This window comes from Lepisosteus platostomus, chromosome 4 (genome assembly GCF_059453375.1).
Source record: "Lepisosteus platostomus isolate fLepPlt1 chromosome 4, fLepPlt1.hap1, whole genome shotgun sequence".
NCBI lineage: Eukaryota > Metazoa > Chordata > Actinopteri > Semionotiformes > Lepisosteidae > Lepisosteus > Lepisosteus platostomus.
The window spans coordinates 69,528,357-69,550,888 of record NC_142614.1 but is presented as its reverse complement, the minus strand read 5'-3'; the positions used below and the strand labels follow the sequence as shown (position 1 = coordinate 69,550,888).

General features: G+C 38.6%; 1 protein-coding gene across 1 annotated transcript; it reads right to left on the bottom strand.

Annotated features, from left to right (window-relative positions):
* Positions 1–2,044: 2,044 nt before the first annotated feature.
* LOC148673718 (BOS complex subunit NCLN) lies at positions 2,045–20,870 on the bottom strand. Its single transcript, XM_088630506.1, has 16 exons — positions 20,691–20,870; positions 19,382–19,651; positions 17,245–17,435; positions 15,404–15,548; positions 14,531–14,628; positions 13,468–13,545; positions 12,247–12,350; positions 11,883–11,971; positions 11,333–11,472; positions 10,253–10,431; positions 9,512–9,599; positions 8,085–8,123; positions 6,723–6,895; positions 4,712–4,765; positions 3,789–3,867; positions 2,045–2,813 (listed from the first exon to the last, which is right to left on the bottom strand). The coding sequence occupies exons 2-16, from the start codon at positions 19,500–19,502 to the stop codon at positions 2,754–2,756; spliced, it is 1,638 nt and encodes a 545-aa protein (XP_088486632.1). The 5' UTR covers positions 19,503–19,651; positions 20,691–20,870; the 3' UTR covers positions 2,045–2,753.
* Between the last annotated feature and the right edge of the window lie 1,662 nt (positions 20,871–22,532).

Genomic DNA, 22,532 nt, shown 5'->3' with positions numbered 1-22,532 from the left:
GTTCAGATTTTTTACCCCATCAATGATGATGAACTAACTAGAGCAAGAAGAAGAAAAGGAGAACGTTTTTCTTGAGTTCCGATGACTCTGGGTAACTGTTCTCGTAGGGGTTTGTTCTACGTCCTTACCGGTCTGGGATGGGGGTTGTTCCTCCTAGTGGCTGACGAAGGTCTGGCCTTGACCGGCTTTCTGTGTCCCACGGGCTTGAATTCCTCCATATAGGTGCTGATGTTGGTGCGGGAGCTGTACAGAGCCGTGGAATGCATCTTGGTGCACTGCTTCAGCGCAGGCAGTACTGTGCGCTTTCCCCCAGAACGCAGCTCTCTCTCTCTTCACAGTGGGTGGCAGAACTGGGAGGGACGTGTTTTTCCACAGACGACTGTGAAGGCCACTAGCCTGATTCACCCTTAACTAAGCATCCAACTCATGTGTACAAGTAGATGTAACCCCCACACTGAAAAGCAGAGAGTAAAACACACAATACGTCAGCTGTGGAGCATCCTTCACATGTGTAAAGAGAGAGAGAGGGCAGGTGTAAGACCCTTTTCCTAGTCTTCCTTACACACACACACACGAGTGTTTTTTTTATTCTAGTAAACTTCTAGTTTACATTTCAGCCAGGATTGAACCCCTATTTGCTCCTGCACAATGATGCAGCTCTTCTAATGTAATTGGACAGCTCTTAGCAAGGCAGTAAATTAGAAAATGGCAAAGGGAAAATGCATATTAAATAATTAGAAATTTAATTTGTGCTCTATACGGAGAAAAGTTCTCAATTGTTTTCTCCTGGGAATGTCATTTGCCTTTCAGACAAATAAATCAATAAGAATTGGACCTGAAAAGACTTTCCAATAGCTGAATGTCAGTAAACGGGATAAGGAAAGAACTGGTTCCTGCACTATGTTCAAATAAGTACCTCTCTCTTTATAAAACTAGACCTATTCAACTTGAATGTGTTCTCCCTTTTAACAGTAAACTATTAACCTTGGTAATTGACTTTGTATTAAACAGAGTAAAAATTTCTGAAAAAAAACAATCATTTGATTTAAAGAGCTACTGTATCTGTGGAAAATAAAGAATATTTAAAGCTCATTGTGATTTTCTAGGGGGGGTTTGTGGTTGATAACCTCCCTGGCATAACTCCAGTAAAGGGGTTTTTATGCTAGTTAAATCTAAAATAAATTGGACTGAAGCAAAAGCAAGAAATCTGGAAACTTGTCCTTCATTCACCCCCTTTATCTACTTTCTCATCACTCTTGTCATTCAGCTACTGTTCCAGTAAAGTCTAATTGTTCTGTCCATCCCTTTATCTCCACCTCCCTCTTTTCTGAGGAGATGCAAGCGGATTTCGGGGAATCAATAATGCAGGTGTTTTCAGAGATCAGACACCCACTGTGGCTCCTCCGGAGTCTGGCAGGTCCCGTTCTCTTTATTGACAAGCTGAATGAAGCCGGATATGGCACCGACAGACACACAATAGGAAGGAGCTGCAGTAAAAGTGTCCCTTTTCACTGCACGGCACAGCTCTTTTCTCAGGTTCTCCTCACAATTGTGCTTGTTGGTTTTGCTCTGAGATTATTTTACAGGTTGTCTGTTCTCATAACCTGCACTGTGTTTATCTTAGGTTTCTTTTGAAACTTTAGGTATTCACCTGTACAGTATGCACTTCTCATAATTTGTGTCATGGGGGCTCTACTAGTTTATTATTAATACTAAATATCATTATTCAGAGTGACTTGAAGTGTTTAAACAAATGTCCATTGTGTTTTGCATCACGCCTTATTTAAAAATATTACTGAAGTTTCATCTGACTACTGTATGTTCTCTTCCTTGATATCCAGTGCAGATCTGAAAGGTCATGTGTCAGAGTTGAGAAATTTGGGTCAAAGACTGCACAGCTCCACTAATAAATCTAATATTTTTGCACACACAAAAAAGTTTCTTCCTGTAAAGTATTAATGTATTAATTACCAAAAACCATGTCCAACAATATTGAACAATACCCAGCATATGTAAATAATTATTTAAATGATGAGTTGTAAGGGAGTGTTAAATGTTTGGTTAAAAGGTTTATTGAGTATCAAGTTTACAGTATATGGCAACTTCCCATTATTAAAAACAATACAATAGGGCTTAAATACATTAATGCTTCATAAATTAATGCACCACCTAAAGACAAGTATTGCCATCATTTGAACTGAACCATGAAGACTACAATAATGAACAGAATTTTTCAATTTATCCAAAAAGCTCTTAAATTAATCCAAGATTCTCTTTAATTAAGTTGCAGTTTTTCATTTTCTCTATCAACATTCGCATCATTATGTTTCATGTCACATTTAATAAACAGCTCTAAATAGTTTCCTCCGATAGTTCATACCCTCCAATACAAGAGTAAAGACACATCTCTCCCTAAACATTCCTCAGATACCTCATATAGTATATCGACATACGGTATCATGGACAGTAACTACTGTATAGCGATTTTCTATCAAATCCCAGACAAAGAAACCTTAGAGTTTGACACTTAAAAAAAAAGTGGTTATAAAAACAATAATTTTGACAAAAACTGGAAAATCTTAGATTGAAAAGGAAATCCCTCGATGTGCTTGTCCCTCCTGTATCAGAACAGTGAACTCTAAAGTTAATGGCAGCTGTCAGTGGCTCTAAGGTATCTCTGGTCCACAGCAGGGCTTCCTCTCTGGTTAGCGGTGCCTTTTCTGCTTCTTCCAAGCTCCAGCTGAATCAGGGCTTCACTGTTGTTTTGGGTTCATAGCCATCTTCGTGATCTTCATATATATGTGTCCTAAATTCTGAGATCAATTTGGAAAAAATACTGTTATTCTTTGATTCCCTATATTTGTTTTATTTGGGAGCTAACCACATGAGTCATTACAACATCAGACTAATTCTCTGTAATTTCCAGATCCACCAGAATTGCCTTTGAGGGGAAGTTCCATCTGGTGTTGTCCATCCGAATGCTTCTGTAATAACTGCATTTTATAAATAAGCAAAACTAGTGACTAAGAGTGATCCACTGTATGCAGTCAGTTTATAAGAATCAATCTTGAAGTTTGTAATGTAACTTCTTCTCAATATCTTTTATGTGACAAAAATGACAATAAATGTATAAGAGAGTCCGTGAAACTATCTGCTTTATGTATGAAGGAAAATGTTACTGGTCTCCAAAATTGTGAATTATTTGTTGTATGTTTGCACCTATTAATCCTTCTAATACATACAGTAACTCAGACTTTGTTTGTCATTCCAAGCAAATATTGTATATTCAAATTCTAGAGTCTAGAATTTGCAAGACTATTTACACTTTCTACACTACAAAAGCTTATGCCTTTCAGCAATTCAACTTAGCTAAAATGTTATCCGTAGCCACTCAATGTTACAACGCTAGTTAATAAAACATTAGATTTGAGTGGAATGGCAAGAGCTCTTGTTCACAGAATAAAGAGAATAAGAGGCCTATTATGTTGTTTCAAAGTAACTCTGAAAGTTTTGTTAGTTTAGTTTTGGTTTGAGTATATATCAAAATACATTGTAATGTTGCTCCTTTAAATTCTGTTTCTTCCTGGACTTCTGTCAGAACAATATGTTGAACCATCATTAACCCAATGATTTAAAAATCTACACATCTACTCATCTTTTAAGCATAAAATAAATGTCTTGTCCTAGAACAATATAGCTATTTGATTCACTAATAGCAAAAACCTGACCTTTTTCCTTTTACTTATTAAGATTAAAAGGGAACTTCTAAAGATGAAGTGAACTTTCACCTGTATGGCATAATACACTACTCCAAGATATGCAGCAATACAGGCACCCAGGAACAGGTCGAACACTGCAGGCTTCACTCTTAGAGAAGAAAAAAAGAAACACAAACAAGGCTAACTTTCATAAGAAGAAAACGTATACAAATTGCAGATAACAGCACAGCACGTACTTTCATAATTACCAATGGTAATAATAATCACCATTGCTCCTAGGTGAGGCCACCAACTAGGTGCAATCGGTCAGCTGCACACAAAGAGTGCTACTAGTAGCTACTAGTAGTTGGTCATGGATAGTATACTGTAGGTCATGTAACACCTAACATCATATACACATTACGTACTGTAAGTAGTAGCAGGTCCCTTCTTCAGAAGTTCATATAATGTTTTAGAAATGCAAATATCGTAGGGAAATGAGGATGTGGGCTCACGTTGGACATAAAGAATCCCTCAGTTAATAATTGCTGTCTCTACCTCCTTGATTAATAATTCTCTTTGAAAGTCCAACAAACTCTTTCTCAACTCATAGTTTTTTGCCCAGTGGGAGTCCTTACTTCTTTAGCATCATAACTCAAAGAAAAAGTGCAGTTTAAGAGAATTTATAGAAGGGTCAGTGTAGTCTGCAGGTTTGTATACAAGACAATGAAGTTCAAGAATTTAAATGTGGAGGCCAAGGGTGAGAATATGGAACAAACTGCATAGTCACACTATATTTTTCAAAGAAACTTACTACAATGTCACTAGATCACACTGGACCAGCACATCTGACCTTATGGTCTCTGTTTCAATCCATGATACCAAATTACTTCTATTTCTCTGTGACCTTTCTTATATCATAAGGAGGGCTCAGCATTCCATGTTTCTGAACTTTAAATAAAATCAGAAGACAGCACATAGGCTTAAAGGAAGATCCATCTGAAATCACAGACCTGTGCATCATCATGGTTTGTTTCATTTGATCAAAGAACACAACTTCTGGATCCCTAGAATAATAAAAATAAATAATTAAAACAGGAAGTATAACCTTTTAATTGTGTCACTGAGGTTTCTGCCTTAGTATATATAGTACTGTATATAAAACATATTCCTAAGCCAGTGAAAACACTCACAGTGTTTATGACAGCCTGAAGTGATGTGGGTTTCACTTACTCCATGGGAAGTGCTGGAATATTTAAATGTCTCTATGTTCTATGATTTACATCTTCTCACAGCTTCCAGGAAATGAATTTTCAAATAGCCTGACTTTCAGAGCTATACTGTATTTGCCCTCAAACAGTGAAGTAGCATAACCATGAAAACAAAGTAAAAGTAGCCAACAGAGGCAGACACATGACTCACCCTGTTGGGTTGTGCTGAGATTGTGCACAATTATTTTTAAGACCGAGACAAAGCTGAACACTTGTTATGCCATAGGCCAGCAGGGGTTCGTAGCCCATGATTGCCCTGGGAGACTGAGAGCATTCCCACAAGAAATCATGGTTGTCCTGTGGCTAAAGGATGCGGTCCCATCATCTTTTGGTCCATCCTTTTTCCCGACTAATCGGGCACCCAATTATTCTATTAAGCACACCTCTTATTTAAACCTGGAATGTCTCTATCATTGTAATTCCAGCAGCAGTACTGCTCTGACCACACTACAGCTTCACCAGACCACTTTCAGTTGGAAGCCTATCTCTGCTGTGACTTCTACGGCTACTCCAGTCTGCTGCAAGCCAGCAACAAGTCTTCACATCAGCCTGCAATTAAGCTACAGGGTCTACAAGTCAGCAGCCAACCTTTGCTGGGACTCCTACTGTATATTTACTTCGATCTGCTACAAGCTTGCAGCCAGTTACTGCACTGCTCAGCCTCAGTCCTTGGCCCCCGGTACCTGCCTCCTGTAGTCCGTCCTGACAGCTCGCTTGGCCTGGTCTCTGGAGCATGATCCCCTAGGAGTGCGCACCCTGATCAGCTCGGCTCCTGTCACGCACCCGGGCGACTGCCTCAACCATGTGCATTCTGCTTGCCTGGCTCCAGCTGCAGACCCTTCACCTACGCCAGTCTGCATCGAGTCAGCAGCCTTCCCCTGCAGCTCCAGCCCCTTTCAGTTGGCCGCCTACCTCTGCTGCAACTGCAATGGACGCTACCAGTGTGTCTCCAGCCTATGCTGTGACTTCTATGGTAGTGCCGGTATATTGTTAGCCAGCAGCCCGATTCACTTGTGACTGTTACCGTCACTAGCAGATCTCTGCTAGGCTCTGCTGCAGCTTCTACAACCACTTAATACTGCACCCTAGGGTGTCTCTGGAGAGCTTCAACAACTAGGCCTTAAGGTGTCATCAGAACCCTCCACAACTCTCTGATCACTAGCACTTGGATTCCAACCTGATCATCACTACAGCCTTGTCTTGTGCACAGGCACGTCGTAACACTTCATTATTTTAAGAGGTGAGTTAGTTCTGTCATGGTATACGATCAAAAGCATGAATTCAGCCAGAGAGTTTTGGAAGCCTGATTTAATTATGTAAACAGCCAAAGAAAAGACAGTCCTCCTTTTATCCCCATGTGTGTTCTATTGAGCTTTTCTGCTGTACATTGTCAGTGATGGAATAGAAGAATAGAAAGCTATAATAAAACATTCTTCTTTCATACAGGTACTGTATCTGCACATCCATCCATTCATCTTATAACTGTTTCTTCAAATAAGCGGTCTCAGGGGAGCCAGAGACTGTCCCAGCAAGGCAGGATACACACTGAGCAGAACAACAATCCATCGCAGGGCACACACAGACACAAGCACACACACGCTTGCATCAGGGACAATTTTCCTGGGGCTGCCAGGTCCAGAATCGAACCCAAGGTCCCAGCACTGTGAGTCAGCAATGCTCAGCAGTGCACCACCGTCTGCAAATGTATAACATTATTTGGACTAGTCCAGTGGCTGGAGCTGGAAGAGTATACCTTCGGTCGGTGCGGAAGACATGGCGCTGGACATGCTGGAGATATTGGCTGAACTCATGCTCTAGTGTGGAAATAAGGAGCTGCAGGCTGGGCTCCCGGTCCAAGAGCTGAGAGGCACGTGGCACAGAGGACAGATAGGACATCAGGGAGGACAAGCGGCTCTCTTGGACTTCCTGCAAGGGACACAGACACAACCCTTCCTGAAGGGCACAACCATGACTTCACATGAACAACCGAAGATCATGCAGAATGAAAAACACATTAAAATAACATGAATGTTGCCTGTTATCTTTAAAAATGAATCCTGTGTTCGTGGTCCTGACTGTACAGTACGAGCAGTCCAGATTATAAAAGTTAGACTGTTAAATCATTAAACACCAACTCTATAATTAAAATTCAATTAAACTCACGTCAGCTAAAGCTTCACTTCATCATGTTGCCCAAAGAACTCAATCCAAAATTCCTACCTATTGGGAAAGGATTGCAATTCTGCAAACTTAGCTTTTAAAACATTTACTTGTATGAGTATTCTTAATGCCAATCAATGACCTGCCAGCATAGTTAACCAAGACACAGTACCTGTGCTATGAAGGAGCACCCTACCACAACGAATGTTTGCTTTGCACTTGGGGGACTGTGAAAATACAGATGTTGTACTATTTTTACAGTTATTATTATTCCCTTGAATCACATCAGTGTTTTATACTTTATCTATAGTCAATTCAATTTAAGCTTTATTGTCCTATGTGGGAAATTTGTTTTATAGCACAGTCAGATGCCGTCAGGTGATAGCAGAGACATTCATTTTTCTATTTCATGTTGGGAAGCCAGAATATTTCTATTACTGGCTTCGCTTGCCTTGTTAGCACAAGCTCATCCAGTGGGGACACACAATCTGAAAGACCTTGTCTTTTCTGGTGTTATGTCCTTCTGAACTCTATTTAATTTAGCTGTTAATTAACTGCATAATCAGGTGATTTGACCTGTTCAGTTTTTTTCAGCTCTTGAAAAAAGGCAAGGTGTTAAGCAATTGACAATTTAGTAGGAATGAAAACAAAGTTTAGTTTAGTGATCTTATCACTATGTAAATATGTTAATGTATCAGAACAATGAAAGGAAAAGAATACTAAATACACACACAAAGCTTACAAATAATGACAAAAAATGCAGAGATGAAAGTATTTTTCTTACTTCCAAAAACAGGAGATGGGATAAGATCCTGTAGATGGATTGCATTCATTTGCTATAACTGGTTTAATGGCATGTTACAAACACTGGAGGGCAGCAGCATAGAATTCCTAAACTCTTGATAGTATTCCTGTATTCCCTGTTCTGTTATTTAGAACTGCATGATTTTCTTACCATGTGGCCTCTGAAAACAGGAAGCTCTTTTGGGGAACCCTGAAATAAATATGAAATTGAACACCAGTGGGAGGTTAGTAGAGATGCTTTTTTATTCATTAAAGCTTACTTCAAGTCCTGCATTCTAAATGCATGGAAAGCTGAAAAAATGTGTATCACTGCAGTGTGATTATAATTATAAGTCTGGCATAACCCCAAAACATTTTCTCTAACTTTGCGTTTGTGTGAGCAACAGATTTAAATTAAACAATGTTTCATTGTACGGTACCACATGCACCATGAGATGGAAGAATTGACATGTGGATATGAATATAATGGAAACTCCTACTGATCCATTTAGACAGATATTTAAATAGAGCTAGTTTCCATATGAAGTATGCAATAGCTGTCAATGGGGTTATTGAGGACCTACTGTAGAGAAGCAAACAGGGCAAAAGGTACAGCTGATCAAATGAGTGTATTCATTTATTTGGGTTTAAAAACTTCACTGTTCGGCCATTCCTAATGAGGTCTGTAACCTGGTCTCCATAGTAATGGACCACAGATAAGTACAGGAACATACAGAGGAAGAACAGGAACGAACATCATCATCACCATTCATCATCATCACTGACATTTGTGTTGTGATGGAGTACCTCTTTCAAATCAGGCATGAAAACAGATTTTGCCCAGGTAATCTAAATGGGTTTCGACCCATTTGAGTTTTGTTAAAGATTACTGTCTTATTTGTTCCAGGAAATTCTGATTCCCTTTGTTGTCCAATCCGCAATCGACAAATGTCTCTCCTATTTTAGTGATGCCTTTCTCTAGAATAGATAAATTTGTCACCATTCATTTGTGAGCATCTATTTAGAGAGGGAGATTTAGTCCTGGTTAAGTATTTTATTTATTAGGAAGCATTTTATTTCTCTTTGGCCAACACCTGTTAAGGTGTTGTGTTGTATTTAGATTAAAAGGATAGTACAGTGTTCTATGTTTCCTATGTCTGTAAAAGAAATGGGCACTAGAGCTCACAGACCTGTTAATTTCTGTAACCATTGTATGCTGTGTAATGTTGCGTGTTTGTAAAGTTGTGTTATTTATTGTTGATAAATGTTAGTGCTTTCTAAAGTTTGGATCTTGACATTACTTGATTATGAAGCTGTGCTGGAAAGCAGAAGGCACACATACTGCACTGTGTAATGCTCAGTAAATCCCTGGCTTTAGGGGGTGAAATTATTAATCTTCATTATTTGCTTACAGTACCTAGTAAGTTGGTAGTTGGACCTGATTCTTATTTGATTTTGTTATTGAATAACCGCCTTACTTTTTAATTACCGCACCCCTATTCATTACAGTATTTAAATATATTTATCTTAGATAATTAGCTCGTCTTGTTCATACTGTATTTTAAAATTAATTCTACACAAAAAGGAAAGATACTGTACCTTTTTAGTTAAGTTGTACATGAATCGTGCCATTGATTCTGCTATTATAACAGCATTACGCCTTAGTTTCTTCATGTCAGTCTGGGTCCTTAGGAACAAGACACAAGATTCACTCATACACACATAACGTAAAACTTTCTACTGTAAATCGCAAAGTTTAATTCCTTCTCTAATTTTGTACTTCGACCCTCCACCTAAGTACAAATACATACCAAGCAAACACAGATTTTAGGGATTGGGATAATTTACAAAGCCAAAGTAAACAAACTTTTTTTCTGGTAAAAATCAGATAGGAAATTCAGCTGGACAACAGAAAAGTGTCCAGAGAAGTGACTTAAATTCTTTGGCTACTGTTCCAACAAAATTAGATTTTAAAAACGCATTTTTAGTTGAAAGACAATTAGAAGGGTAAAGAAATTATCTTCATATGTTACCTACGGTACTTTATATAGACTAAACTATAAGAACTATATATTTATGAAATTATATAAATGTACACAATGTATTTCTGATGTCACTTTTCTCTCACCTTTGGTTTTATGTACTTTAGTTTTTTTTAACCTTTTTAATAATCAAATATTGTTAGAAGAACTTTACCTTTGAAGTGAAACCACAGCAAAAACACTTAATAATACTTCTGAACCAAACTTAAAAAATTGATCTGACAGGTGCCACAGTATTTAAAGAATTACTCTTTCCATTGTGAAGGAGGAGGAAGGAGAAGCCACTGCTGAGACTCACACCGTGTCCAGGATGGAGCCCCTCAGCCCACTGCGGGGATCCTCCAGGTGGGACAAGGTGAAGGCAGGAATGCGACGCATCCCATAGCGCTCATGTTCCCAGGAGAGCACCCGCTCCCCCAGGTTAATCTTCTTGTGGACTATTCCGAACTTCACTGAAGGGAAGCGGGAAGATATCACCTTCCAGAGAGGAAAAAAAAAAGGAGAAATACTCACTGGACTCTACCTGAAAGGGTAGACCTAGCCAGGAATCCGTAATTTTATGACTCAATGGCTGCTGTCAATGGCAGGTGTTATCAGTCTTTAAATAGTTGCTGTTGCTGGACAGAGAAGAATGATTATGGCACACTGGTTCGGATAGGTTCACGTAAAACAGAAACTCCTGAACCATGTGGATCAAAGCTGTAGAGGCCAAAGGCCTATTGTTTCTACAGTTTTTTTTTTAATATGCACAAATCCCTGTATACTGTAAATCCCATAAAGAACAATATCAATGACAGAGTAGGTACACCTAATGTAAGTATCATATTACTTTCTTATTCCACGTGCTTGAGAGTTAACTTTCTATCAAAACTCAAATAAAATCCATTTTAGAATTCTCACTTATCAGATATTAACCCTGTAATAATCTATTGGTGTTTCCTAGATCATATTCAACTCAATACAGTATTTGGCAACATTGTGTAGCAGCGGCAGGGTACCCACACTTATAACTAGAAGATTGTGGGTTTGAATCCCATGTAAAACACTGTTGTTGGTGTTTTTGTACTTTGCCTGAATAGTTCCAGTAAAATACCAGGATCATTTCTATAGTTTGGGACTTGAGAAATGCATTTCGAAAATGATTGGTCTCGCCATAAAAGGTTAAAAATATTAGTTGCTTTGGATATACTGTAAGTGTCAGCCAAATAAAAAAGAGGAATTCTGTCACATCTGGATATGTGGTAGCCACAGAATCCAAGGGAGACAGTATTGCTCATATATCTTTCTCCTGTGAAAGTGACAGCACATCCAGAATGGGACTTTCAAAACTGGTGTCAGTCTGGGACACAAAGAAAACTCAGTCTAGCACAAGACTTACCTGATCCAGCTCTTGAATGAAAGCATGCTGTATTGTTCCAGGCTTCGGAGGTCTGGATACATGAAGATAGAGCCCTTCACCATTGGCTAATGTGTCCAGGCACAGTACAAAGGCCACATTTTCATGAAGCAAGCTAGACTCTGTAGACACAGTACAGAGGGCATTCATGCATCAGTTTGGTCTTTTTTCATATTTGGTAAAGGTACATTTGTCTCAGAGAATACCAGTTAGCATCTCCCTCTATATAGTAATGTTTTCTAACTACTGTTCTAGAACTCACAGATATAGACTGGGTCACTTTTAGAATAACATGAAAGTGGTTCAAAGACAATAGCTAAAAAAACTGTAAAAATCCCAAACTGTGTTTTTTTTTATTATGTGGACAGAGTTTTTTGCAAATGAAAAATTACCAGTTTCACTGGAGACAGAGGGTAATGGAACAAACTAATCAAAAAACCTCCTTAAATAATAATAAATTCAATTGATTTTTTTCCCCCAATTCCAGTCCTCTGTCCCCATTAAACAATTCACACACCGCCTCCTGACCCACCTGTGTGGTCCAGATTTTCTTCAATCCACCTCTTTGTTCCTTGGTAATTGTACTTCCCTCCTCCCGTTAGAGAGAAAAGAATATTGTACCTGAGACAAAAAATAAACATATTGTTGTAGGTTTGTCTTCACTGTTCTTTTTTGTTTGAAAGTGATTTCTAATGTTAGTCACTCTGTCCTAAAATGTTCTCTCGCTCCCTGTTCTTTCACTGTTATCCCTCACCTACACTTCTCTGATATCTGTATCTCCACTTCCCTCCCTTTCGCAATGCCTGACACCTACAGGACTGCTTCATTGCTTTTATTATATTTCCCTCTCACTCTCAACCTGGAGCTCCTTTCCCTCTGGCCTCAGTGTAATTTACCTGGCCTGACTGTGGGCGTCACTGTAGAGTCTGTGGAAGAGTCTGACCAGCTCCAGGAGAACAGCCACGCCACTAGCATTGGAATCCGCTCCATACGAGAGCCACTGTCAAGCACACAGAGTTACACAGCAAGCAAAACAGGTATTTCTACTTCCCAGCATTTCAGAAATTGGCCCGGCATACTATATTTTAAATTAGCATTATAAAATACAGAATTCTGATAATAAAATTGGGATTGTTCATAAGCAACCATGAATCTATTTTTGCAGTGGGTGTAATAGTCATCCTGTACCAATCAAAAAAGCACAAAAAGCCAAAAAAGATGATCATCTCACTTACTGTGATATCTTTTGCTTTGTACTATAACTTTGCTTTGCCTTTTTTGTCTTAAACATTTAGCTTCTTACAATAAACTGTATGCACATTTTATTACTTAAGTTCTTTTTTACCTTTTTATTATTCTGTTTTGGTAAAACCATACTGTATCTCTTTCTGAAGTAAATTCCAGTTAACAGAGGGTGACAAAATTAGCTCAAAATAGTACTCAAGCCATACACTGTAGGACAAAGAAAAAGAGCTGGAATGTTGGTGTACAGTATAGGTATAGTATACAGTACAGTACAGAACAATGGTAGTGGCCTGAGGACTAGAAAATAATTATAATTTAAACCAAAGTATTCCTAACAAGTATTGTGAAAATGCCACACTTTATGAAAATGTTTAGGTTCTTAAAAAAATGTAGAAATTAATGTAATGGCATCTTAACAATATATTCCTAATCGTACAGTACAATATGGTTTTGAGATAATTGACAATGCCCTTTTCAGCTTCCCAGCAGTGAAAGGCTAATTGGGGTAATTAACAGTCATCCTTGTGCCAGAAGGATTTGATGTATCTGCTTGAGGCACCAAATCCCATTGTTACAGATATTTTCTCATAAATCTCATAAAAGCAGCACAACTTCCATTCTGAGAAAAGCTGTTCTTTTTTTTCTCTTAACTTGTTTTCCGTTCCTTAGAATACCCCAGGATGTTTAATGTTGCTTTCAGTTCCCCAAAAAGTAGAAATATCTGCAATATGTCAGCTGTTCCTTTATTTCATAGCAGTATTCTGAGTCTTTGCAAAAACCCTTTTATACTGCCTTTTGTAGTCAGTACCTATACAATGGCTTGAGAAGCCATATTTTATTTAGCTTAGACACAGGACCTAAAGGTGACTTACAGGCGCTATCCCAAAGGAGTCATAATGAGCTGTAATGACAACTGTGGGCAGGTCCTCTCCTGTTCCAAACAGAACTCCCTGTAACACAGTTAAAAACCAAGATCTACTGTATCTATCTGGTCAGGTAGCAGAAACTTTTTATCACTCTGTAACTTGACCACAACGTCTGATTTTTGTTTCAATTTCATGTTGACTTGTGGCATAGTATGCTCTCAGAAGCTAAAAGAGTGTTTTTTTTAATTTTATTTTGCAAACTCTGTTCTGTGCATTCACAATACTCTCCAGAACAGTAATCCAGTTCTTCTGTGGTTTTATAGAAGTGGGTAAAGGGCACAAGAAAGCCACTTTTCGTATGTTTTGCAAGCTGCAGCTACTGTATATGGTTGTATTTTAGTAGATCGGATAACTTTAGCTCTTCACAATGTTTCCATACAGTAAAATAAGTGCATTTGATGGAACCAGCGTGGGTCCTGAAACGTACTGTATAGAATGTTCTGTTCTGGGACCTTCATGTGTAACTTATATCTGTCTAATTGCTCAGCTGTTGGTTAGTCTCCGGCTGAACGCTGAGAATCAGTTGCAGTTACTTTGGCACACATTAACAATCCTTGCTGTTAGTCTCTAGAAGTAATTGTTACAGGCTGTTCCTGTACAGTGATGGATGGAGATCAGAAATTAAAATGTTAATTACAGTTAACATTTTTTAATTTACAACATTCTGTGAAAATTCAACTTTTTAATTAATAAAAATGAGATTTTATTGATCTAAAATGAGAATGTAGGCACAGGCAGGTATCATGTTTTAATTATGTGCTCACTTTTTATTAAAAAAAATTAGTGCTACTTACAGTAATTCAACTTTTGTAGTACTTATTGCCTTGTGAAAGGACTTAGGATGGTTTGACCATAAAATGAGACAAAAGTGACTGGAAGCTAAGGTCTGGGTTATTATTGATCTTATTAACTTTTTTCCCCAAAATAAGGTACTTACTATGCTTGAGAATAATTAACAAACATGATGCGTGAATGTGGTCCACAAACAACAATTTTCAGCCAATCTCACCTCCAGAGTGATGAAGGCTGTGTCACTGATGGGCTTGATGGGAATATCACTGCCAACAAATATCTGGAACCCATTTGCTGTGACCATGCTGGAAAGGACTGAAGGAGAGAACACAGTTATATCCACTGCTGTGGAACTCGTAGATACCTTAGACACCATCATAAGGCATAACATATGTATTTTATGAGCTTCAACAATTTACTGAAAGCCTACCTACTACTATAGCAACCTTGATTATTAATTAAGCTCTGAGTGAGAAAAAATGTAATTTAGTAATATTACATTCACAGTGTTCAGAAACATCACAAACATTCAAAACCACAGAAATGTGAAAAAGGCGATCACAACAACCCAAAGTAAACTACACTTGAGCAGTGAATATGACGTTATATTGCAGTGGTGACATTATATATAACATGGTGACAGTTATAGTAGCTAATATGTAAACTTTGTCATCTGCAAAGCCAGTGACTCTAGGTCTACATTTTCTCAGTACAAAATGCAGGTCAGGAATAACTTGTAGTTTAAAACAATATGGCTTGAATTCTGAAGAAGACCGTCACAGAATTGCGCATCTGTACAAAAAAAGGAAAAATATTGAAAAGGAGGACAATGGAAAATGTTCTGTTTTGACAGTGATACAGCAGGAAGCCTGTGGAAATTACGTGCAGTGATATTGACATTTCCTACAATGTCTGTTTGACACCACTATGAATACTCCTTTAGAAAAAGATTAATGTTATCAAAACAACTATGATTTTGGAAATTCCTCTTCTCTTTTTTGGATTCTCGGGGTAACTAGAGGAAGTTTCTCCATGAAAGGAATACAGTTTTCGGAGAGGATCTCCTCAAGGGGTCCCTAATGTGCCTCACCCTGCAGAGGTGAGGAGGACTGCAGTGCCAGAGAGGCAGCCTTCATCTCTTCATACATCGAGAGCAGCTCCTCTTCCTCCATAGCAGCATAGACTGGCATCAGAGTGTCATTCATCACCACCTCTGCCTCACTCACCATGAACCTCTGCCAGGACACAGAAGGTGACTGAATTCATATGTTAGAAGCTGGGTGTATTTCAGGTTTTTTGGGTGATATAGAGTAGAGTTTGTGTGGTAAAGGGAGGAATACTGTGGACTAACCTGTAAATTATTTTTTTTTTTATCTAAGATGAGTTGAATTTTTCAATTTGATTATTTGGTTTTAATGAAAACAAAAAGTTTATGGAAAACTACATTAATCTGTGATATTTTTTTCATGTTTAGTAATCCTGCAGAGAGAGAGAGGTACAGAACATATACAGTACAATTGTTGATTTCTGTACAATTTACATTGATGACTGCAGATGTATAGGATGTTTTAAAAATGTCAGCTTTCTTGTCAAATGTTTTTGACCTAATGCTCATGGACATGATATGCTGTATTTCATAGAGCATTTTCATTTGAAATAATTGGTTTATAAAGTTTATGTAAAGCCTCACTTACAGTATCTATCAGTTCTTGCAGCATCTCAGTTTGCCTACTGGGTGTGCTTGCCCATGCAAAAATGGACGTTATTAAGTTTAAGTGCATGTTAGGGATTTTCATCTGGTAATTTTAATAAAATAATTCTCAATCATGTTTTCCAATGAAAAGGTGTTAATTTGGGGTAGAATGCAAAGTTCAAGATGCTTGAATCTTCATTTTGATCCCCAAATATTTCAGCATGTTTTAATGGTAATGAGAATTAAGTACAGTAATGAGTCTGAGCCTTGGATCTGTTTTGATCCTTTGTATTTATACAGTAAAAAAGTCAATGCTGTTGTACATTTCACCTAAAGAGACATTTTAAGAAGAGCACATACATAGACCATGTCTATTTGAACACAGAAGGAAAAGCAATTTTCTCAGCTCCAGGTTTTAAATGAAATTAAATGATTTGTAAATGGTTATAAATCTTTTTGTCGAGAACTGTCTGGGTGCGTGGCAGAGCTGCAATAATTATTCATTTTAAAATTACATTTTTCATTCATGGGCAAGTTTTGGTTTATGATTAATTAGTCTAAATCAGCTCCTTTTTTTGGTTTGCAGATTTGTTAGGTTGAAAACTTTTTTAAAACAAAAAAGATCTCATTGATACTCTTAGTGTGATTCTCTTTTTATGTCTTAAAACAATATGGACAAGTATGTTTATCAATACTGAGGGAAATATTCTTAATTTAGGTTTAAGTCTTATATTTTTTACACTTGTATCTTGTAACTTTCCACTCCAATGGTTGTGAAAGTACAGTATGTAGTTCTGCTTTTGCCTATATATACTGAATTGTCAACGTTATGTTGCAAGGCATAACTGCATATGTTCCTGGCAAAGTTACAAAAACAATTAGGAACTTGCTTGACTGCTCTGATTTGACATGTGCACAGCCAATGTCAAATCCCTTTTATGGACAGGTTTTAGAGACTTTGCTGTATATAAAGACCATTCTTTGTAATAATTCTTTGAGCCTGGCTTGCAAGAGCTAGGCTCCCATATGCATATGTAATAAAAAAGACTTTGTCTACACGGACACCCGAATTGCTGTCATTCGTTTGACACAACAATATATTACCAGTTCCTCGTATCTGTAATATCTAGGTGTATAATAGCCTGATATGGACAGTGCAGTACTGTTTTTCATGGTCCATAAACGGAGTGCTTTTGTATTATAATTTTGTGATGTGGGGGGTATCTATAATACTGTACCTGGATAACATCCTGAGGGACAGATGAGATGTTTTGTGGCACCAGAATGAGAACAGAGGCTGCGTTGTGTCTCAGGGCATCCTGGTACCGGTCCAGAGTGAAGTCCGCAAGCCTCATCACCACACACCGCCGAGTCAGAACCCTCTCCTCCATGGTGCGGGCTTCAGCTACCACTAGCGCTCCACGACAACCTTAGGAACCAGAACCAAATTCAGATAGGCCACAACACCACCAAACAGGTCATATAGGCATCTATCGGTCACATCTATTTTATCATTACTAATGGAGTAAATAACAAAGCAAAAACGTCGATAAGTCCAAATAAATTTAAAACTAGAATTTTTTTCTGGATTTATTTCTGTATTTTATTTTACTTTCTCAAGATATAGACACTTAAAGGACTCTACAACAGTATATCATTCATTACAGCTTGAGTATGAGGGGATGAAATCATTTTAGGCACTATTTGTGCATTGGATAATCCATTAGTCCATTTTCGATATGTTTATCTAATTTAGAGTTGTGGGGGAACCCTAGGCTATACCTGGAAGGGATGCCAGTCCATCAAAGGGACCACACAGACAAACACGCCTCAGATTAGAGCTAATTTTATCAGAAGCAAGTTAACCTAGCAGTACTATATGCCTTTGAACTGTAGGAGGATACTGAAGAACCCAGAGGTAACTTTCATGAACATGGGGAAAAACTCCAAACTCCAAACAGATAGCACCCCAGGGCCCCAGCGCTGTGAGGAACCAACGTTGACTACCGTGCTACAGTGTCACCCCGCATTGGATAATCATTATTCATAAATGCATTTTAGTAAACCTCATGGTTTGTTGATGTCAATGCGTCATTTCTGGGGCAATAGTTGTTAACACATCACAGGTGTGTAATAAAAAGTATATAAAATATAAATATAAAATGTATAATATAACTATATATACAGTATATTCATATAGCTGAGGTATCGGCTCATTGTCTCTGTAAGTACTCCACCACAAGATCACAGTGTAAACCAGGCCTTCCCACATGCACAGTAAGCAAATTCAAGGGGCCCCTTTAAAATCTAAGCATTACCTCCGATTTATGATAACCTTCTACTAGATCTCTAATCTCAATTTAAACCCTTCCCAATCCAAACAACAGCTGCCTATTCAACCTGGTCCCTAAGTGTCAGACAGCATACATAGCATTGAACAACAGAATCCACAGTGTGACCATCAGTGAAACCCAACCCATCACCAATCAGCAAGTCTGTAATGCAGCTTGTCCTCTACAGCATGGATACAGTCATGGGAAGCTGTTTTTTGTCAGGAACATTGAGTCAATTGGCCTTGTAAACCATTAGCATTTTGATGGGGCTCTCCTTCTGGGGTTCTTTAGTGCTGCAGCACTTTTATGAAGTTTTATAAAGCACACTGAAAACACGGTAAAAATAGTGATACTGTACAAACTGTTAGAAACCATGCCAATGCAAAATCAAGACATGTTATACAAATGTTAAATGCCAGCGAAAGTTCAACAATACCACCTAAATTTACTGTGCCAAATTCACATACTGTAAATGGCACACTCAATTCCAACTTCACATGGAAATCTCCTCTTAAATATTGTAACGCTTACGGCCGACAGGTACTGTGTAAGAACCGGCGTACCAGAGCAGGTGACGTCACCGCCCTTCCCAGTAATAGCAAGACCACAGCCCCTGGGCTGTGGAGAGATCTCTCTTTTGCTCACCGGGCTGGGTCCCTGCTGAGTGACGCGGGAGTCCCGGGTTCGAGCCCCCGACGGTGGGGGGCCGACCTAATGCGGCAAGGGCGCCCGCCTGAGCCCCTGTTGCATTACAATATATAATAATCTTACAGAATAATAACATTGTTGAGTAGTTACTGGACTACTATAGTAAGAATATAGGAGATCTACCTTTATAGACTGGGTGACAATTCAGCACAATGTATGAAGTTACAGGCCATGTGTACTCTACGCTTGGTTTCACTTAACAGCCAAACTCCTCTGTAATAACTTGGAGTGGAGTTCTCATTTCTTCCTCTTGACCCAAAAGGCCCCCTGTGACAGGAGACAGCGGGGAGAATGATGCCAGACATGGGTTGTGTATAAAGAGGGAGTTTCCTACCATGTTTCTGCTGCTGCAGGTTGTACTGCTGCATCCTGTACAAGGTGAACTCGTGACCCTGGACGGCACTCAGAGCTGGAAGAAGCAGAGCCGGCGCACACAGCAGGAGCAGCACAGCCATCCCAGGAGTCTGTGAGTCAGGCCTTGGCCCCACTCCAATCAACGCTGGTCTGGGTTTACCCTCGTCTCACCCTTCACCTTCCTGTACTGCAGCACCAGGTTCAAGCATTCCACAGGACCATTCACGAAATAATTTGATGGGTCTAAAACCTACATGCAACAAGCAAGATTTGTCTTTCATTCTTCACTGTCCCCCCACCCTTAAATCTCCATGTTTTTCCTTCCTTTTTCTGTAAGATGTAGGCCATTATATTTTTGTAGTATACATGACTACAGGGCATGTTAATATGGTTTCCCCTCTTTTGCCATAGTAAATGGCAATGGTAACTGTAATCTCTTCTTTAGTAGTTCAGGTGGGGAGCTGCATCAGCATGCGTAGGCTGCAAAGGAACAAGTAATAGGTTTATTCCATGCTGAAAAAAAGAAGAAAGAAAACACAATGTTTTGGCCGTGGAGCCTTCTTCAGGTGTGTTTACGTTGTGTTTTCTTTCTTCTTTTTTTCAGCATGGAATAAACCTATTACTTATCTCTTCTTTAGGTTTAGTCTTTTCTGTCGCATAAGTGTGAATGAATTAGCATTCTCATTTATTGAAAGCAGCAATAGACTAAGAATTTAAAATGTATTGTCAGATTTTTCTATTTCAACACATGCTTATTCTTCTTAATTTGTGGTCTGCGATCAGAATCAGAATCGCTTTTATTCGCCAGTATGTGTTAGGTACAGGAATTTGCCTTGGTACATTTGGCACCTGCTCAACACAAAACCCACACAGGTGCAAAAGGAGCATTAACATTAATGACATAGTTACATTGGACAATATACAAAAGATGGGGGAGTCACAACACAGTCACAATATGTGCTCACGGTATGGAACATGTAGACATTACAGTATATATAAGACACAGGCACATTCACATTTTACAATACAGTACAGTAGTGCTCTAAGAGCTGTAATAGCAGTTGCAGGAGCTGTAGTTTTTCTCTTTCTACAAGCCTTGTACTGTACCTCAGCATTTACAACCATAGTTTGTGGAGAACTACTGTATGGAACTACACCAATGCTTTTACTTCTTTTAGAGTTTTTATCATTGGGAAACTGCTTCCATAATAGCCTTGAGATTCTAATCACATGGCTGAAACAAAAGATCCCTACAAGATCCCTACAAGATAGACTAGTTTAGTCCTTACCTGGCCACTGGCTACTTCACATCCAGGAGAGCTGCACAGATTCTCTGTCTCTGTCCACTTGTGTCTAGTTTCAGCACTGTTGTAATTCTCCAGCAAACAAGACCGCTGCCCTGAGACTGGGAATGGGGCACAGTGTGATAAATCCACTCAGCCATCTGGACAGTGCAGATTCACAGCTAATCGCCATCTCTCCTGGCCTCCAGCCTGACCATCCTGTCTTAAGAATATAGGGCTTATCTTATCATAGGTAATTATGCTGGAGTATTGGTGCAAAGCATTTGAATGCTGGTACAGCAGTTGAATGAAGCATTATTGTCTGAACAATTGTATCTTCACAGTGTTAATGTATACAAAAAAAGGGAAAAAAAATATACTTTGATACCATCAATGGTTTATGATGAAATGACTCCCATTTTTATTTACATTCTTTCTTTTTGGCTTATGCACACAGAACGTTAATAGTTTATATTGTACACTAATAAAAGATACATTACAAAGGAAAAAATGACCTGAAAAAAATGAAGAAATGTCATTTAAACTTCCAAACATCTCTATCTTGCTCCTAGTCCCTAAATGAGAAAGAAGAAATTTGAATGTGCTGGGGGTGAAAGGCACCTGCGTGTCTTTTATTGTGGCGAAACGGTCGCACATTGGCTTCCTCACACACCATGACAGGATGTGACCTTGATCTAATGGCATGGAAACCAAGGCAATTGGAGGTCCTACTCATTAGCTTAGGTTAGAAAAAGTCCCTGCTGGATCTTTGAAACAGCTTTATTAAAACATAAATATTCCACAGAAAGTTCTTAGTTGACTGAATAGATATTTTTATTCTTTACTTTTTTGCTTGCCTGGCAATTGTTTGTCAGAACCCAATTTTTATACTGATTAAATAATCGTATTTTTTATTTTGTTACACTTCCGTACTACTACCGTACTACACTACTGCTACTACTTGTAGCAGTATAATTAGTATAATAATATGCCCTGAAGCTTTGTTAATCTGAAGTGCTTCTAGTACCAGCAACCTTTTGGCCTCCTGTAAGCTAAAATTAGTGTACCAGTTTAGTAGCTTTCCCATTTCACCCAGTGCTGTTATGTGAACCTCTTAGCATCTGAAGCGTGCATCTGAAAATGTGATAAAAAATTAAACTGTCAGTCCAAAAGTGATGTAAATTCTCTATGTGGTATGCTACATAATCAGCAGCATCCTTCTCAATAGAGTGTTAACATTTTACATATAAGAAACATAAATCTTATAGTGAATGCTTCAAAGGATCTGCAGTGAAATGTGATAAAGCCCAGACATAAATAAAATGTGCTGTTCCCAACTGTTTGTAAGTTCCAAAGATGAAGGAAAGCATTGAAGTGAAGTCAGAATATACTGTTTGGGTTTGCAAGCATCCTAGTTCTGAAGATTTGAAATCAGATCTAAAATCACTGAAATTATTTCCAGAGAGCATGTTAGACCATAAGATACTGTACAGTACACTCCGGTCACTTTACCAGCTGATATGCAATTATATTTGTGTTTCCCTTGTAACTGCAGTCATACAGTAGATTTTGCCATTTAAGGTTTTGACGATAAGAGGTATCAATATGGTACATATGCTGTACAGCACATCTTTAAAATCTCAACTCAACATTTTGGCACGAAGCACACAATTGCCCTCTTTGTGGTCTTTGTGGTTAGCTGTCTGATTCTGATGCAACCTGCAGCTCTCCGGTAAGAACCTAAAAAGACTGCAAATGAGAAGACGCCATTCAGATTGCTCAATTGTGAGTAGCTAATTCATTCAAGGATCTCAGCCAGCCATTTCTTGAAGAACTCTTCAGACCTCT

Bases quoted from the DNA above. Each gene is read 5' to 3' on its own strand.
- LOC148673718 (XM_088630506.1), bottom strand. From the start codon at position 19,502: ATGGCTGTGCTGCTCCTGCTGTGTGCGCCGGCTCTGCTTCTTCCAGCT. The intron at 12,351-13,467 runs GTAAGTCACCTT...TGTGCTTGACAG, and splicing joins ACTCCTTTGGGATAGCGCCT to TGGCTCTCGTATGGAGCGGA. The intron at 11,972-12,246 runs GTAAATTACACT...TTTTTGTCTCAG, and splicing joins GACGCCCACAGTCAGGCCAG to GTACAATATTCTTTTCTCTC.